The sequence below is a fragment of the Ixodes scapularis genome, unplaced genomic scaffold, assembly GCF_016920785.2.
Source record: "Ixodes scapularis isolate PalLabHiFi unplaced genomic scaffold, ASM1692078v2 PGA_scaffold3__209_contigs__length_174095766, whole genome shotgun sequence".
Lineage (NCBI taxonomy): Eukaryota > Metazoa > Arthropoda > Arachnida > Ixodida > Ixodidae > Ixodes > Ixodes scapularis.
The window spans coordinates 164,580,016-164,599,516 of NW_024609868.1; the positions used below are offsets into that span (position 1 = coordinate 164,580,016).

Genomic DNA, 19,501 nt, shown 5'->3' on the forward strand with positions numbered 1-19,501 from the left:
TCATCAGTGACGTCACTTATGACGTCATCGGTATCCGCATCGTCATTGTCACTGATGACGTCATCAGTGAAGTCACTGATGACGTCATCGGCATCGTCAATGTCAGGTGAACCCAGGTCACGTGACCGCCCCGTCACGTGAACCCCCAAGGTGACGTGACCCCCCAAGGTCACGTGACCCCCCTCCGAGGTCGCTTGACCCACCCCCCCCCCCAGTACCCTTCCCTCCTCTAATTCGGCGTTACAGGGAGTTGTAAACGGCTTACACTTTTTTAGAGCGCAGCTCTTAGGCGCACGTTTCCGTCTTGAGCGGCGACGCCGTCGCCGTCGCCGTCGGCGTAACTGCCCGGTGCATTATGGGTAAATTTCCCCGCTAAATCTAGCGGAAAAATTTCCCCGCTAAATCTAGCGGAAAAATTTCTCCGCTAAACCTAGCGGAAAATTTTTTCTGGGAGACACGTGACCTGGAGTAGGGGTCAGGTGACCCCTACTCCAGGTAACGTGACCCCCCCCTCCGAGAACACGTGACCCTCACTACCCTTTCCTCCTCCTCCTCAAGAGCTGCGCTCTAATTCGGCGTTACAGGGAGTTGTAAACGGCTTTCATTTTTTTCGTTCTTCTTTCCTCGGGCGCGCAAAAGCCGAAGTCCAAAGTCCACTCGTCGAACAGCGTTCACCCACACCTTCTCCAATTTCCGGTCCATTGGAAACTTGTGAAAAAGCACCTCCGGGTTGCGCAGCGGGTACTTTGAGTAGCCCACAGCGCTACAAGTTGTGTTCGGCATCTTTCGAGGAACAGCTGGACAGTCTTGGGCGCACCGAGTTGCTCGCTAAAACGAGTCTTGTAGTCCTCACAAGCAAATAAACAAAAGGCTATACCACCTTTTGTTTATTTGATTATCCCATTAGCTTCTCGTAACCCTCTGCTCACATCACCCGATGAATCTGGGAACTTTGCAAGGTACTTGCGAGAGGAATGCCTTCGCGTCTGCTACCATCATCATGATCTTCACTTCCCCACCTCTCTTGCTTTGGAATCATAATTCATCACCATCGCTACCGTCATCAACAACATCATCGTTAACACCACCACCTCCATCATCACTGCCATCAGAATTTTAACGGTTCTAAAGCTGGGGTAGTACTATAACTCCCAACGCGCACGGCGGCAGGCTGGCAGACGCACACGCGTAAGGGATTTTGCCTATCTGCTTTGCCTGGCACGCCGCCGTGTGCGCACCAACTTAAGTGCAAATAGATCACTCACTCACTCACTTACTCACTGAAGCTACACGGGCTACAGAAAAATGCAACGGATAAACACGCCAAACACAAGCCGAAGTAGCGGTGGTGGCGGCTCAAAGAAGCGCACTCCGCTCAACGCCCGGACCGGAGGAAAAAAAAAAAGAGAACGATACTGACGTCACGGCACAATGTTGCTTTAGCGATCGGCAACCCGCTGGCCGCCCGCTAAGGAGCAGCGGCTCGGGGCGGGTCGCATTCTTATTATCGGCATTAGTTGAGAATGCGGCATCCCCCCCCCCCCCCCCCCCCCCCCACGTAAGTTTTTGGCTGGGGTAGTATTTTGTGTCACTACAGCGATACCAGTAATTTATTTAATTTTAAGTTTCGGCCGGAGTTGCCCTTGAAAAAAATGTCCTGTTCATTGTACCGATTGCGGGATGACACGAGCTTTTTTCTCAATCTACAGGCTCGATAGGGTAGCAAGACAAGCGCCGATGCAGCAGGTTAGCCTGAAATGCGTCGTAAATAAGTTACACGTAGAGTATCGGACTTAGAGTTAACTACGGTGTCTGAAACGCGTCTCCAACTGGTGTGTTTACCGCGTCGAAAAAAGTGGTCCCTCGAGTTCCGCCCGGTGACGTCAAAAAAGCGTCATGCTGTCGCCGGTCGCGATCCTGGCGGTGTTCCAGCAGCGGTGGTGGATGTAGCAGACGCCTGTTTTGCTGCAGGTCGCTCTCTGGTGTGACAGTCTACGGAAGCTTCAGCAGGCAGACGTTGGGACCCCATGACGACAGCGACACTCGTATTCGCTCGTGCTTTTCGCCAGCGTTTATACACCCGACCGCCAGGATCGCGCAATGGGACAGCATGACACACCGGCTTCTGTGACGTCATTTGATGCCACTTCGGAGCCACTTTTGATGTAGGGGAAGCATAGGACGCTAACACACCAGTCGGAGACGAGTTCCAGGCATCATAGAGTTTGCATAATAATCTACTGGGTGTTTCAAGAAGTGGTCATGCTCTTTAAATCGACCGCAAAATTTGCTTTTTTAACCTATCACTCTACGACTTTGTGCAGCGTTGCCCACAGATGGTGCATTTTGTTTTTGTAAAATTTGCAAAGAGCGATATTACCTGAGAAAAAAATGAAAGCCGCTTACAACTCCCTGTAACGCCGAATTAGAGCGCAGCTCTTGAGGAGGAGGAGGGAAGGGCACTGGGGGGGGTTAAACTAACCAGGGGGGGGGGGGTCACGTTACCTTGGGGGTCACGTGACCCCCAATGCCGATGATGTCATCACTGACGTCACTGATGACGTCATCAGTGACGATGACGATGCGGGTACCGATGACGTCATTAGTGACGTCACTGATGACTTCACCAGTGATGATGACGATGACGATGCGAATGTCGGTGACGTCATCAGTGACGTCGCTGATGACGTCATCAGTGATGATGACGATGACGATGCGGATGCCGGTGACGACATCAGTGACGTCACTGATGACGTCATCAGTGATGATGACGATGACAATGCGGATGTCGGTGACGTCATCAGTGATGATGACGATGACGATGTGGATACCGGTGACGTCATCAGTGATGATGACGATGACGATGTGGATGCCGGTGACGTTATCAGTGATGATGACGATGACGATGTGGATGCCGGTGACGTCATCAGTGATGATGACGATGACGATGCGGATGCCGGTGACGTCATCAGTGATGATGACGATGACGATGTGGATGCCGGTGACGTCATCAGTGATGATGACGATGACGATGTGGATGCCGGTGACGTCATCAGTGATGATGACGATGCGGATGCCGGTGACGTCATCAGTGATGACGATGACGATGTGGATGCCGGTGACGTCATCAGTGATGATGACGATGACGATGTGGATGCCGGTGACGTCATCAGTGATGATGACGATGACGATGTGGATGCCGGTGACGTCATCAGTGACGATGACGTCATCGGGGGGTCACGTGACCTCGAGGAGGGGGCCACGTGACCTCAGGGGAGTCACGTGACCCCCCACGAGGTCACGTGACCTTGGTGGGGGGCTCGCGCGGTGCATTATGGGACATTTCCCATGATGCACCGCGCGGTTACGCCGACGCCGACGGCGACGGCGACGGCGACGCCGCTCAAGCCGGAAACGGGCCCCTAAGAGCTGCGCTCTAAAAGTAAAGAAAGAAATAGGCTTAGCTCCTATGGAAATGCGGCGAAGCCAAAGGTCTTCAAACAATACGGCCCCGGTTCGCACGGGAGACAAGAGATGGCGCAGGCGGTCGGGACGCCAACTGCGCCAATGAACGAGCATACGGCGCCGAAAGCCGGCGTCTTTAGCAGACGATTTTTTCGACTCAAAAGCGGCGCAAGCTTTTTTGATATCAGTTGCCAATGCATATATTTTATCATCCTTACTGATAAAACATATTGTATGGACACATAATCGATTAGAAAAATGGTTTGTCAGGATATTTTGACTTTTTTTCGGGGTACCGTTGTCGTCTGCCTTGCAGTTCCTTGTTACCGCGCTTGTTTTTGTTTCTGTGACTGTCGCCGCCTGCGGAACGCGCTCCGCTTTTGAGTCGAAAAGATCGTCTGCTAAAGACGCCGGCTTTCGGCGCCGCAGGGTTGGGCAGTATCGCGATAGTATTTCAGAAATATATTTCGTATCTGTATTTCTGTATCGCGATGCATTGTTTTCACCAGTATCTGTATTTCTGTATCGAAATACATTTTGAATGTCTTTTTGTATCGCGATACAATCAGGGTGAAATTTATTTCCTTACATTTCTTGAGAAATACTCCCCCCCCCCCCTTCAAAAAAATATCCGAAGGCATTTTTTTTCTTTGAAGGGCACTACACTCTAAGAAAAAAGGGAGGAGAAAGGTAGCAAAAGCGACTGTTCCTCCTTGTTGCGGACAAGTTGCCCAGAGAAGGGAGGAACGGCAGTTCAGATGAAAGGAGGAGGGTGAGTTCCTCCTTGTTCAGTTGGCGAAGGGGTAGAACATCGCGCTACTGACCAAGTAAGTGGTCAACGGTTCGATCCCCAGGAAAGTGTTTTTTTTTTTTTTTTGTAAAGTTTTTTTTTTATTTTTGTTTACCAAAACACACATAGACAAACCCAGACCGATGAAAGGAAAATTAAAGTCCTTATTATTCTCCGAGACGTTTTCCTCCTCCAGGCAGACCGGAGAAAGCTTTCGCCCTCCCGACCCATCTTCTTTCGGTTTCGTTTTTCGAGCACATCGCGCACGTTGTTTAATAAATTAATGTTGAGTTGATTGAGCTTCAGCGGCAGCGAAGGCCGCCTGTAATTCCGTCTTCTAGTCCAAACGTGCAGAACATTTCGGTTGCATTGACCTTTTTACCACTAATTTTATCAAATGAGCTAACGAAGCCGCTAGAAACAGCGAAGTTCCGGAGCAGTGCCAGCAGCGCTACATACACTGGGTAAGACGGCCGTCTCCAATTTGCGGGACACACGCGGAACTACAGCAGCGAAACCACGAGGAACTGTGTCGACGTTTTCGACGTTATGGAAATCGCGGGAACTGCGTCCAAGGAAGGCAGGTTTTCCTGCCGGCTGCCTGGGTGCCTTCCGTGCTGAGTTCGGTTCCGTTGTCCCGTGCCGAGTGCCAACCGGCGTTCAACGTGATTCTTCTGCGTGTCAGCAACATCGTCAACGTGGTTCTGTATTTCTTCGTGTCGGCGACATCGTGATGGCAGTGTTGTGGGTTGTGAACAGAAGACTGGAATTATCGCCGATGTGACCGTGTGTTCGCGTATCAGTGGTGTAACAACAAGATGAGATGACGTAAACTGTCGGGCATTGATGCCACTGGTCGGGCCGTTATCGGAGGGGCCGGAGTGTCGCAGGATGACATTCCGCTTTACATTAAAGAGTTTAAAACCACTTGAGGGATTAGGTGCAGTCGATCGACGTGTGGATAGTCATGTTGGAACGCTGGTCTGAACGGTAAGCTCCTATCGTACAGTGGCCAATGTGACTGTCGGTCCCCGAGAGCGATTGCGCTCTGGGGAAAAGACAACACTACGAAAGTATGACGGAAAGTACGTATATTTATAATGGAAGTTTAGCATAAAAAAAAAAGAAGACAGGCAAAATCGAAAAAAAACAAAACGCTATCCTTTATTTTACTGTTTAAATATATTACGGTTCCTGTAGAAACTGCCCTCTAAGTGGCGCGCTGGGATGAGCGCTAGAAGTTTTCGAGCTCGCAACGGCGCAGCTCCGTACACTTAACGGTTGTCGGAAGTCGCGGCTTTGACTGCATTCAAGTTGATCGAAAAGCGATTTCTGTGCCCGTGAAGCATCACTTCCAGCTGAGTGGATATCCGCTCTACAGAGATTAATTCAAGACGGCAATTGCAGCTTTGCGCGAACAGCACAAATAGAAAAACGAACACTACAATATGAATACTGGCTACGAAGGGCCATGCGGGAAAACAAACTCATGGCTTGGAACCACATTGGAGCGGCTCGATTTATTGGCTTTCAAATAATTATGGCATGATTGAGCGTCTTCTTTTTAATAAGAGATTCATCCCCTGAGCCATTAAAAATAGCCTCAGATGTATGACATTGCTGGAAAAAAATTAACATGTTCGGAATATTTTTTTTTGCTTAGGGAGTCACCGAAAAATTCCGCACGTTCAAAACGACCACTATAAAAGACGGAAACGCAGGGCTCGCTAGTAGTGATCGGGGTAGTTTGCTGTTGTATTGATGTTTGTATGTGCGATGCCTGTGTATGCGTTCAATATATGTTGACCTGATGTTTGTAGTGTGCGCAACGTGTCTACATGTGTTAGAGATCCGAAGAAAAGGAAACGCAATTGTGGCGTAAGAAAATAAATATATTTTTTTGTAAAACATGAATTGGGCGGTACCTAGCGCCACCTAGCCTAGCTACGTGCGATTACTCTGCTTGACCCTGCCATCTGGTGGCAAGCGATTTAACATCCTTTTACGCTACGCGGCTACGCCAGCTACGCCATAATTTCGTGTTACCGTGCTGAGATAAGCCAAGAGGTTGCTTCGGATTCGCTTTTTTTTGAGAGCGGCTTTTGGTTTTGCGGGCGAATGATTTTCACTCCTCCGTGATGTGCGGTTCACGCTACGGTTGACGAAGGAATTGTGGCTCGAGGAATAGCAAAGGTAGGACATAAAGTGCGCGAACTGAGTGCCGGTTGTCTCCGTTGAACATCGCAGTGCTGACGATGAGAAGACTGAGTGACTGCATGCTTTCGAAACGTAAGTTTCTTTACCTGCAGGGGCAAAGAAACTTCGGAAATAAATACAGTTCGCGGAAAGCTCGTGTTACGTTTTTATTTCCTGCTCCTCTCGCTTCGTGCAATAGACTTAGTGTTCTCGTTAAGCCTTACCGAGCTCGATTTGCTCGATTCGTGGCCGCCATAATGAGATGCAGTCGACGGAGGAACTTTTCCTCCCCTGCTTAAGGGACGAAAGTTTCTCCCTTTCTGAAGGAACATATGTGTCAAGAGCGTTCCTCCCTTTAGGGAGGACTATACTGACCCTTTTTTCTTAGAGTGTAGGGTCGAGGAGATGCTGGGGCGTTGTTACCATGCTGACCAAGGTTCCTTCCGATTCTCCAAACTATTTTTCTATGCGTCCGCTTCTTTCTTCTGAGAAGTGTGGCGTAGTCGGGGACTCTAACCAGGTGGCGTTCCAGGAGTGGAGTCAGAGCGTCTTGTGCCGCAGGACCTTAGGTAGGGGTTTCTTGAGTCATTGTTTGCTGGCATCCAACGCCCGCTGCTAACCGTCTCTCTTGCCTTAGCGTACACAGTACACCCAGCCGGCAAAGCTGAGTCACACTCGGTTGCAGCACGAGCCTGGTGGTGGTTGACTTGAAATAGTAGGATGACTCACGCAGTGAAGTTCAACACATATTCAAATGTGTCTGCCTCTGCGCCCGTAATATTTCACGGCTCAAGGGTACGTCATCAGCCGACATAAACGTAACCCGCTGCTCTGGTGATTCAAAACCCAGAAAGGAGGCAAGACGTGGCCTCGCTGTGCCGATCCAGACTTTATACACTTGCGACTTGTCTCGAACGCGCTGTTTCTCGGAGAGCTCGCACCTGTTCGGAACAATATCAGGTCGCAATCCACGATGTCTCTGTTTGGATTATGGAAGGCGAAACTTGGGAACTGCAGTCATGCGTTGGTGGCGGAGGGTCGGCAGGAAAAACCTTTACAACAGGGATGCCACCGTATCGTTGTTTCAACCGTAACAAAAGATAAGACATGTGTTCCAGGATGCTTCAGGGGGTCCACTAGTCTCGAAAATTCCAAATGGGCACTGCCTTCACGATCTTCAACGAGGTATCCTAGAACGAAAGCACGTACTGTCGTTTCATACAGCTGCGTGGTGAGGTTTCATGCTAAGGCCACACCTACAGATAAAGAATCCCTGTTCATTCCATCGTGACGTCATGTGATCATTGTTGACAGGGCGTTCTTATTGGATAGGGGCGAAGTGACGTTTGGATGGGATTTAGGATGACAGAATTTGTTTAGAGGTCGAGGTCTTTTCGCATCCCTCGTCAGACAGACAGGATCTCAAGGAAAGGACCGTGGTTAGTCCTTGATGGAACTTTTTTTTGAGCCCATTGAGACTGACATATCGTCGTCCGAAATCACTACCTTCAAGGCGAAGTGCCAAGCCTACGGGAAGGTAATTTCGGGATCAAAAACTTCCAACTTCAAGCTTCATCTGATTTGGCGTCTCAAACAAATTTAAAGAAATGTATTGCAGTATCAGTATTTCTGTATTTGTATTTCTGCCTTCCCTAAAATGTAGTCCTGGATTTGTTGGTCCAGATACTTTTTGCCTGTATTTAAAATGTATTTCCGATGCGTATCGCGATACACTTTTATAGATATAGTTCAGTATCAGTATTTTAGCCACTATTTTAATGTATCCCAGTATTTGTATTTCCAAATACATTTTTGAGTATTTCTGCCCAACCCTGTGGTGGCGTATGGGCGCAGTTGGCATCGCGACCACTTGCGCCATCTCTTGTCTCCCGTGCGAAACGGCGCCACGCTGTTCAAAGACCTTTGGCTTCGCTGCGTTTCCATAGGAACTAAGCCTTTTCCTTTCTTTACTTTTTCCTCAGGTAAGTTCGCTCTTTGGAAATTTTACAAAAAGAAAAAAATGCATCATCTGTGGGCAACGCTCCACGAAGTCGTAGCGCGATAGGTTAAGAAACCGAATTTTGCGGTCGATTTAAAGAGCTTGGCCTCTCCCTGATACACCCAGTAAAAGGAAACGTCGCGTGCATTAGGGCCATTTCGAAACGGCGGGCAGAGAGGCGGACATCGGTGGTCCCAGTTGGTCGTTCCGATAGGCCCATATCACTGGTGATGCCTGAATATACAAATAGAAAAACATCACTTGTAAGCTTTGTACCTAGTTCTTTTTTAGATTACTTTGCAAAAAAGCACCGGTATCGCGCGTTGTATAAAACTAAAATGATTCCGAAACCGCTGCTGTCGTTACACTAATTCGCGACGAAATGCATCGGCATTTAGCATAAAGGTTTCAACTCAAAGGATGGGAATCGAAACCTCGAATGCGGCTCATATCGAGTCGTCTTCGAAGAGCCATCTTTCGTGCCGGGTGTGGTAGGTCACGCGCAAACAACGTCGTCGCTGCGCATCGGTTTAACGTTGTCGCGTACGTTGGGCCACTGCAACGGACGCTCGATTCCTCGTAATCTAGTGACGTATCAGTTTGCTGTCATCATGCAATGTGACGCAGTGACGGAGATGTTTATGTTGTACTGTCTTGGTGTGTTATTGCGAGCCAAGCTGGCCTGACGACGAAACTGTATACATAGACGGATCGAATGAACGATTTCCAGCAGTCGTCGCCCTGATTCTCCTTTTGACTAGGACAGTACACTTCTCCTCTCTAGCTCCCGGGGTTTGTCATTGGAAGCGTACCAGAAGATTCATTTCCTCTCGTAGGAGGGAAAGTGGACCTAAAGAGGGAAGGGAAAGAGCACGGCAGGAATCACGCCGCGGTCTCACAAAACCAGTCCAGTCCAAAACACGACTGTCCGAACGAAAGACGGCTGCATGTACCAGGGCAAGATATACTAATGAATTTAACAAACATAGTTTACAAGCGCCCGAGTAACTTCAATTTTTCGCGATAAAGGGAACCTGCTTTACCTATCGTCTGCTTTCTTTGTCTGCTCTTCCGCCGCTTTCTTTTAGATGCGGAGCATCTCTTGATCGGGTCTATGTCCCGCGGCGTCGTAGTCCGCACTCACACTACGCATGCGCAACTCTCCTCCTTCTCTCTCTCCAACAGCTGCGCGTTACTCTCTCCGCTCTCTCTCTCTACCAGCTGCGTGCACTTCGCGTGCGTTCGCTTCTACTCACACCGCGCGCGCATGCGCAACTCTCCTCCTCTAGTCTCCTCTCCTTCAAGTGTGAATATAAGCAGCGGTAGCGCGCTGCGCGTGTTTAGTTCACCGCTTTTGACTCCACTCCGTTCTTTCGATGAAGTGTGATGGAAGCAACAGTCCCGTCAGTTAAGGCCCATACGCACATTCGCGTTTGAGCGCGGTGCGTTCCGTAGCGGCAAGCGGACGTGTTGCGTTGCGAAGACCGCTTGCGCCAAGCTTGTACGCACAGTTGCGTTGACACGCAGTCAACCGCAGTCAAGAGCCAATAAGAACGCGCTATCGTCGCTAGTGGCTCACCAATAGTAAGCGAAATCCAAGGCAACATGGCGGCGCACGGCGACGGCGTCGGTGTTCGATCTTGGGACAATCTCGCCGGCTTCCCCGGCGTTTTGTCAAGCTTGAACCATCGCAGCCTTGGAAAATACAGTCCCCACCGCTCCCCAAAACGAAAAAGCAAGCACTGCGGCCGGCGAACCGGATACGTCTCGCCGAGTCGGCCGGGTGGGGCGAGCGAACACGTCATCCCCTCTCCTCTTTGGGCTTCTGATTGGTCGAACGCACCCGAACGCACCGCAACGCTTCGGAAAGTTGTGCGAGTCTCTACTCGCTTGCGTCGCGCTATCGAGCGTTGCGGGAAGGCGCGCGTCGCTCTGCAAGCGACCGCGCCTGGCCGCAAGGACTCCGCAACGCACTCAAACGCGTTCAAACGCGAATGTGCGTATGGCCCTTTAGTGGGTTGGCGCAAGCAAGCATCAGCACCACCCCACAAACTAACAGCAACGCTACGTCCACTGACAAAGCTGCGCAGTGAAGGGCACGCGACGCTGAGCGCAAACGCTTGAAGCGAGCGGCAGACCCTGAACTACGGCAACGAGAAGCGGCGTCCATTCGTCAACGTCGAGCGGCGGATGCTGAACTACGACAACGTAAAGCAGCGGCGGTTCGAGAACGTCGAGCAGCAGAACCTGAGGTTCGGGACGGTGAAGTTCAACGTAAACGTACGAAGCGAGCGGTGGAAACCGACCTTCGAGAACGGGAAGCCGCGTTGGTTCGTGAACGTCGAGCAGAAGAACCTGAGGTTTGGGACCGTGAAGTTCAACAACGTTACTAACACCGTTAATAACACCGTTAATAACGATCCGCGATGCTCCGCATCCCCCCATGGTTTCCCTCAGGAAGGTGGTGTAAATTTTATTTCTTTCTCGCGGGACCAGCTCAGGTTTTGCCACATTCTGCTCGCGTCTTTACCCCCCTGGTATCGGCAGTCCGTTCCCCAGTTTTCTTGTGGGCGCCGCCATTTTGGCTCTTAGTGCAGAACTGGCACAACTGGAACCATTCCGGTTCAAAAATTTGATCTCCTGAGCTTTAAAAAAACTTGTTAGGAGGCTCAGGCGATATCGCTTTGACTTCTCGAGGACTGTTTCAACAATTCTGCATGACAAAAGAAAAAAAAAAAAAAAAACTGTATTCTGCCATTTCAGATACTGGTTCCTGATAACAAAGATTTGAAACATCAAGACGGCCGAAATGTCATTTCTCTGAAGCGTAGCTCATTTAGTCACTCCCGCTAGGTCCAATGTAATGCATAGCTGTGACCTTAAATAAATAAATCTTGTGTTCGGGAGCGTAGATTAGCATCACCATTTCTGAGGGCTCCCGAGTCACGCACAGTCGCGCTGACCGGTTGCTTCGAAGCACGGTGTGAGATAATACTCTTCAGGTGAGGACAGCGCGATCCTCGCGACGTGCCCGATAAAGTTCGCTCTTCACTCTCTTTCACTATGGTTTCAAGCGGCGCCCGCAGGTGGCTCGTCGACCCGTGGGCACGTACAAGACGGCTCGTGCCGCCTCATGCTACACACGCGCAGGGCTCCAGCGAGGTTGTCGCTCGTGCAGAAAGACCACGGTGTACCGGGGTGTCATGGCAACGAGATAATTTTTTTCGCTCTCACACAGTTTCGCCGTTTGGCCGCCGGCGACACTGTCAGCCGCGGGTACGGTGGCCGCGGAATGATACAGCCTTTCGGATGCCCGTCGAGCGAACACCATCTGATTCCTCGCGTCGCGCGTTCAGCCCCGCCGTGTCCTCACCTAAAGAGTGTATCTTACACCGTGCGTCGAAGCAAGCGAAGCTCGCACACTCAACCGTCGTGAGAGAACTTAGATGGAATCGCGCAGAGAGCGGCATCATGTATAGTGGCCCTAGTGATGCCTATCTTCCCATCTTTTCGCTTCGCTAAGTTCGCTGCTTCGCTACTTACGATTGCAGCAAACGGAGGATTTGCACCACTGCGATTGCACGCACGACGTAAACGCAACGCGGAAAAGAGCCAAAACTCTGTAAAAGTAGTCGCTTTTTATTTTTTGGCGCACAAAAGTGTTTTGTTTCTGAAACAACGTTCCAGTTTGTCGCTTTGTTTCTACTTTTTTAAGCATTTGAGGCAGCGTTTGAAGCCGCCGTCTTCCAAAGCCCGTACACTGTTAGCAAAAATAACACGCCCGGACGTGTAAACTGTTGTCCCATAGCGGACACGTCGAAACGTGTTCGTTTTACACGGAGCCATCTGTGTTTTTTGTCTACACATGAGGTGCTGTGTAAAGTTAACACGCTACACCGTGTTTGCCTTCCGAGAAGCACGGTTCAACGTGTTCCTTACGAAACATGGCGGCCAGCAGCCGAGAACAGGTGAGGGACGAGCCCAGCCAGCCGCGCCTTTCAGCCGAACTGAAAGCATACAGGACGCGTTCGTTCTCGTTCGATGTCTTTTATGCACAGTAAACAGTCTCCGAGCGGCGGACGTAGCTACGTGCAAAGGTACCTACGTGCATCGTCGGCGGTCGGTGGCGTCGGCAGCTACGACAAAACCGCTAGACAAACAAAAACAAACAAACAAAAAAAAACGAATATTGAACTTACATGGATAAATAGCTCAAGCAAACTCTTGTAATCGGGCGGTAACTTGCGCCACCTAGTGCGATTTCTAGCAACCAATGAAAAAAAAAAGCAGGAGTCGGTTTATACGCTGGGAACTATCACGAGTAGACTGCTACTCTACATACATCACAGACAACACGAGCACCACGTAGGACACAGCAGCGACACATAGACAAACACAACACCGACACTACGCCCGACACTTCCTACTAACAATGGACTCTCTCCGCGGCGTATATATGCTTTACAAGCAGAATGCTGCTTTTGTGGGCCAGCTCTTCATTTTGTATTACTTGATCTGAAAATAAAAATTGAAAAATTGAATTGAACTGTTTGCATTTAAAAAGTATGGAGGCAAAATCTGTAAAATGAGTCCTTTGCGAAAAACAAATGATTGGGATTTTATCAGTACGTATTCAATAATCAATGGAAATTATACTTGCGCAAAGCATTTTTTCTATATATTATTGTGAAGGACATCCGCCCAACCCTTCACTTCCGCTAGTTGTAGTACGCGTACGGGAGCAGACGCCTTCACTTTTGGGGCGTTTTGATGCAGATTGTTGTCGTATGTCGTGTTGGTGTCGAGCGAAGCGGTGAGGCTTGGGAGTTTGTGACCGGTGTTATTCGTGATCATTAATGTGGCGCTGATGCGTTTTTTTTTGTTTTTTTTTAAATACTTCTATATAGCCACAGTGAAAATTCACGAGCCCGTGGCACTGCATTATGCTAAAATCGCGAGCTCCTTCTCTGTTGACGTCGTTTTTCTGGTAGCACTCGTGGATACTGCAAGCGTTTAAACAGTGCACAGTCTCGCCTACATCCGCGGTGACGTACTCGACCTGTTGAAACTTATTGCTTGCGTCATTTTGGAGTACGCAAGGCAATTATCTCGCTGCTCTGGTTTCGGTTATAAAAGCAAGGCAAAACGCTCGTAGTTCCCGCCCTCAGTACACGTTGGACATCTTCCACACTTTGACACTGGATAACTGGATGAACGAGGATTTACATTTACTTCAGAGGTCACACTCGCCGCTTCCTCACCGTCGAGCAGCAGGATCAGCTGGCGACAAGCCGCGTATGAAAGGCTCGAGCATCAACAGCCCAAGTGCACTCGGTGCCGATGCGGGCGATACGGGTTTCTGTCAACCGCTAGCCCAGCACAGACCGTGACCGTTCCAGCTCTTCGTCATGACGCGGTGTTGCAGAAAGCAGCGTATAATACCACTACACGGACCACCGAAGCGAACGCACTGTTATCGTAAATCTTGGCATGTGATTGCGCCTAAATTTGTAAATAATCTTATTCTTTTTTCTGGAGACGCAAACGAAGGGCATAACAAAATCGTTTGCATATTCCGCATACCTCGCAAAAGCATCAGTCACCTTGCGAGAAGCGCAAAACACGGTGTCCGCACCGTCCTGACTTCCCAGTCTTTTACCTGCTTTAGAGCAGTTTGTACCTGTTAGTAGGTATGTCTACTGAAACTGCAACTTGAAACTTGGGGCAGTGCCAGAGGGAAAAGAGACAAATTCGGGCCTCTTCCCAATGTAAAAAAAAACCACTATGTTCTCTACGTAAAAAATTGGTCTCAATTCATGCATCTGTGGGCAGGTAGAAAATCTTGCCCTAGTTTATTCACACCGCATGATGAGCGCAACAAACTCACACAAGTCACACGAGATTTACAGGAAAACATCGGTGGTGACTTAAGTTTCCCTGAAATTCTGTATAACCGGTCGTTTGCGGGACCGAATCATCTACTCGAGCGGTGTGCGTCGCTGTGCAAACACGTCGCTGTGCAAATGCAGTCTAACGACACGAAGCATAGAAACGGCAGATTTAGGGAAACTATCCGAAGTCCCTTGTTCAATTAAAACGACGTAATTTTGTTGAAAACGTCCGCAGCATTTTACTCACGGTATGCGTCGGGAATCTTCCACATTTTGAAACGGAACGAAGGAAGATTTACTTTTAAGAACGCTCGCTGCGTCCTCCCCGACCAGCTGGACCGGATCAGCTGACGACGATGGGGCTAAACCCGTCAAACGCAACCCCACAACAACCAATATGAGCTCCGCGTTAGTGCGGGTTTCTACCTACAAGCACCGCACCACACACCACGAACGTTTCGGCCCTTTCTCGCATCGCCGTGTTGCCCCAAACAGAACGAGATCGCCGAAGAACGCAGCGCTGTCGTGAACCTTGGCTTGTGGTTGCGCACTCGTGGACCCTGTGACTCCCCTCGCTTTCAAAGCACACACGACGAATGGTACTTTCCGTCTTCCGGGAACATCACAGGGGCACTTCTCCGGTCACGTCTTCACTATGTGCTCGCAAACTGCGAAGCTCTATGCGAAGCTTCTCGCGTCCCGTCAAACCAAAACAATAGCGGCTGCCAGAAATTTCTCCGGTCAAACAAAAAGAACGAAAGCCAACCGGCTCTTGCTTCCACCGTACATCGACGTTGCGCTTGCGCCATGGCCAGATCGGCCAGATCGCTTGCAGTTGAAGCAGTTGAAGGTTGAAGAAAACGAAACCAACTGCAATGTCACGTGTTCACATCGAAGACACGCTTTTTATATCCATTTTAACTGTTTTGAACGAATAATTGGACCCATGACTTTATTTGTGGTGTGTAAGAAACTATTATCAAGAGCCCTAAACTAAATGCAAACATGGGCGACATGAGGGAAGCCGCATTGCCATCGACCAGAAAATGGCGGCGAGCCACGGTAAGCGCGGGTTTCGCCAACGTCCCGCGACATGGCGTAATTGCTTTTGGTGCATATCTGTTTCTGAGACATGTTTCTTTCCGCGGCATTTGTCTCGACGGTCTTTTCTAAGTGTGTCCCCAAGCATTCCGGTGCTTCGATAGCCGGCAATGCCGCGGTCGTCGCCGGAGGCGATGCGTGTTATCGAGGTCGGCTACACGGTTATGCGTGTATGACCGAACCAAAACACGTTTTTTACAACCTCGCATGATATCTGAACGTATTATCCGTTACTCATCGTGTAAATTTATGGTAATTTGTGTAAATAGCGTGTTTTTCACCCCAAATATTCACCAAATACACGGGACTTGCTAACAGTGTAGACGGCTTAAGTATCTGCCGTTGCGGGGATTCGCTGGGGATGGCTCGAGAGCACTGTATGTTTACGTGCTGCGTTCGAACACCACGTCGGATAGTCCCCGCCAAGTGGTACCTTGGTCCGTGGGGGTGCATAGCTGCTTCCTCACGGTGTGAAAACATGGAGCCAATACCAGGCACCTGATTGGCCTTTTTTGACGCGCGTCGCAAATACACGCGCCGCCGGCGTGTTCAAATGCGCGCCAGTGTTTCGCGCGTACACAGATGCCACTCTGGATATAAAGATGCCGCCTCGAGGGTGATTTCAGATAAGATCGACCAAAGGGTGGCTGGTCGACATTTTTAAATCAACTGATGTTTTTATATGACATTGTCTAGTGTCTGGTATAAACAAATCCACACTTAGTTTTGACCAGAAAAAAAAATTTGGAGACAAGAAAAATCGTAAGGCAGGAAGAGGTGGACAGTTGCAATAACGCGCACTGATGGAGGGGGCAAGTTTAAAAGTGAATAATTAAAACAATAAAATTAGGAGAATTTTAAAACCTTTTACAAACAAACTATGGGTACAACTTGCTTGTAATATAAAGTAATAATATTTATTAAAAATTTATTTAGTTTTCTAAAAATTGCCAAACATGCCTGCTCGAACGACAAATGGCAAACTTTGGAAATCTGTATCTCATGAAATAATTTAATCATTATTACATAACTTGGAGACATTATTTTACTAATATATGGCTATTATTGAAAAAATAAATAAGGTATCTGAGTGACACAATAGTTACAATATATTTAGGCAAACATGGGAAAAAAATCAAACAAAGAAAAATTCCAATGCGAATAAAAAAAAACACCACCTTCGATTTTTTTTAAATTTGGGTACCCTGTTATACTCTATTTCGGCATTCATTTCTATTAAAAACATGTTGCATCATTGCACTGTGAAAGAAGAAACAACTCCCCAAAATAGGCTGTAAAAGGGTTGATAACTGGGCTAGTTGGTAGTTAGACATATTAACGGCATTAGCGCACACGTATGAGGAAGAGAGAAGGGACAGAAAAGAGCGCTACTCACAACTGTGTTTACAAAGATGAAGAAAAGAAAGAACATCGTCCAGCTCCCCATAAAGATGAAAAAGGAAGAAGAGGAAGCAGAAATATAAAACAGGAATATAAAACACAAAGTCGGGTGTTCCCTCGCGCGCACAGGCTTGATACACTGGTTCTTTGATTAAACCCTAAAACCTTTTTTGGCTGTGCCTTCGTTGTCGTGGTGCAGGGTGTGTTTGCATGTCTTCGCTCGCGCCTGGTCACCCGTGTCAGGGGGAGACGAACACATCATCCATGGTCGGCTGCCGCTGGGTCGTCGTGCCTGATGTCTCGCGGCACCCGTGACTCATGCGAGTTCTGCATTGTCCGTCTTAAAAAGTCTGTTTCCTTGCTTGTCAAGGCTACCGATGCAACACTAATGCATTTAGTAGCTGCGGATATGATGTAGAAGGCTTCTACCACTTCGCGGGTCATTTTATCCTTGTGCCTCTCTAGGGTTATTGTTTCCCCGAACAGCGGATTACAATTGCACTCCTTGCAATGTGTTGCAAGATGGCCTCCCACTGTGGCTCTCAAAGAATAATCATGCTCGCGAAGTCGGTCGTTAAGACTCCTGCCTGTTTGCCCTACGTAGACCTTGCCGCACGAGAGTGGAATCTTGTATACCACGCCTGAAGAGCACGGAACAAAAGGTTTAGCATGTTTTTTTGCGCACCTCTGTCTTGTGGCACCTTCGGCTTGCGAGTTGACTATGGAGCAAATTTTGCTCATTTTTTGCGGGGCTGAAAATACCACTCGGACCCCATACCGACCTGCCACGTTCTTTAAATTGTGTGACGTCTTGTGAAGGTACGGGATTACCACCGGTCTTGTCTTTTCTACATCTTGTTTGTTGGCTTGGAGGCCTTTTGCCCTTTTCAACAAGGTGTCCGCTACATTAGCCAGTAGTGGTAATGGATAGCTGGCTTTTCTGAGTCTTTCAACCTGCATCGAGAAGCTGGCTTCCATTGTGTGGCAACATGATTTCTTGAGCGCGGATCCCAAACATGTCAGAGCAATGCCCCTCTTGACGATCTTAGAGTGAGCCGAACTGAAATCCAAAATTCGTTTCTTGGAGCGTGGAGAGTACGTCCAGCACACATGCGTATCACCTAAGTGAAGCGAAAGGTCTAAAAACTGGAGAACGTTTTCTTGAGGGACCTCATACGTGAACCTGAGGCCCCCTCCATACTCAGTGAAGGTCGCCATAATATTGGTCACCTGTGTGTGCACATCGGTGTTATCTTGAAGAACAACCAGGAAGTCATCCACATAGCGGGCTACCTTGTTAACTCCTCGACTTCCAAGCTCCCTTTCAATGGCACAGTCTACTGCTCCCAGATAAATGTCACTGAGGACTGGGGCTACACAGGAGCCAATACAAACTCCTGACTTTTGTACATAGCACCCATCTCGCCACCCAACAATCATGGACGTTAGATAAAAATATAAAAGCTCTAAAAAGCTCTCCGTTGAAATTCCACATGAGCCCCTGAAGGAGAGCTCTCCATTGGCTTCAATACATGTCTTCACAGACTCCAATAATTGTGCATGTGGCAATGAGTAAAACAGGTTCTCCACATCTATACTGAAGGCCGTACCGATCTCATTGCTCTTTAACCGGAGAAATTCGACGATTTCCTCAGAATTCACTACTTTGAAGGGGTCCTGTATTTTTAAAGATGACAGATGTTTTTGGAGATAGGACGCGACTTGTCTTTGCCAGGAACCCTTTTCGGTGACAATCGCTCTAAATGGGCTTCCTTCTTTATGAGTCTTTACTGAGAAGAAGACTTCAAGATGAAACTTGTCAACCTTCCCGATTCTCGCTGCTAACTGAGTTAGAGACAGACGTTCACAAAGACGCTTTGCTGCATCCCGAGTTTTCTTGGTGTCCACTTCTACCCGTTTGAAATTTTTTGTGATTGCTGTTGAGGCTCGATCATTGTACATGTTTTCTGGTAGAACCACAAACTGTCCTTCTTTGTCTGATAGTAAGACACGCAGTCCATTGTCACCCATAAAATCCACCAGGGGCTTAAAATGCCCAACAGGTTTTTTCTTCTGCTGAGGGTGAAGACTGTCAACGCACTCAGAGATGCACCGTGGTCTGTCCGTTTCCACTGTCCTATGGGCGATTTGCTTTGCTAGTGTAATCAGCTCCGGTGGGCTTACCACAGGTTCGAAACAGTACTTAGGGCCTACCCCTAGACGCTTGCCAATATCCGGTGGCATCCTTACCTCCCCCAGTGTTGTGTAGAGACCCACCGTGGAGGGCACCGGTTCATTTGCTTTTTTGGTCGGGAGATGTGGCCTGATCCTTTCCCAGAGAAACTCCGTAGAGTCATTTGCTGTGTTGTTCATTACATGGTAGAACCTTCTTTTTTGTCGTTCGTTGCCATTACCCGAAAAGCAGGCAACTCTCAGGCAGTCCCTCAGGAACCTCTCCTGACGCCAGTATTCGGATCGTAGGATACGGCAAATTCTTCTTGTGTGTCCTATTGAAGGAACCAAGAAGCCACATAGTCCCCTGAGTTCCACAGGACATGTACCCCTTCGAATGTGCCAACAGGCCACCCGAGCACTGCACACACTCTTGGCTATCAGGTCCACAAGGACACACGGAGGCAAAAAAGGAAGGTCAGAACT

The 19,501-nt window shown here is 48.8% G+C and overlaps 1 protein-coding gene across 1 annotated transcript; it reads right to left on the minus strand.

Moving 5' to 3' along the window:
- Positions 1-1,703: 1,703 nt before the first annotated feature.
- LOC121837356 lies at positions 1,704-19,160 on the minus strand. The gene is made up of 2 exons (XM_042292953.1): positions 17,352-19,160; positions 1,704-1,752 (listed from the first exon to the last, which is right to left on the minus strand). The coding sequence occupies exons 1-2, from the start codon at positions 19,085-19,087 to the stop codon at positions 1,704-1,706; spliced, it is 1,785 nt and encodes a 594-aa protein (XP_042148887.1). The 5' UTR covers positions 19,088-19,160.
- Positions 19,161-19,501: the final 341 nt, after the last annotated feature.

Coding starts and splice junctions, on each gene's coding strand:
- LOC121837356 (XM_042292953.1), bottom strand. CDS start 19,087: ATGCCACCGGATATTGGCAAGCGTCTAGGGGTAGGCCCTAAGTACTGT. Junction 1,753..17,351: donor GGCCATCTTGCAACACATTG/CAAGGAGTGCAA, acceptor GACGCATTTCAG/GCTAACCTGCTGCATCGGCG.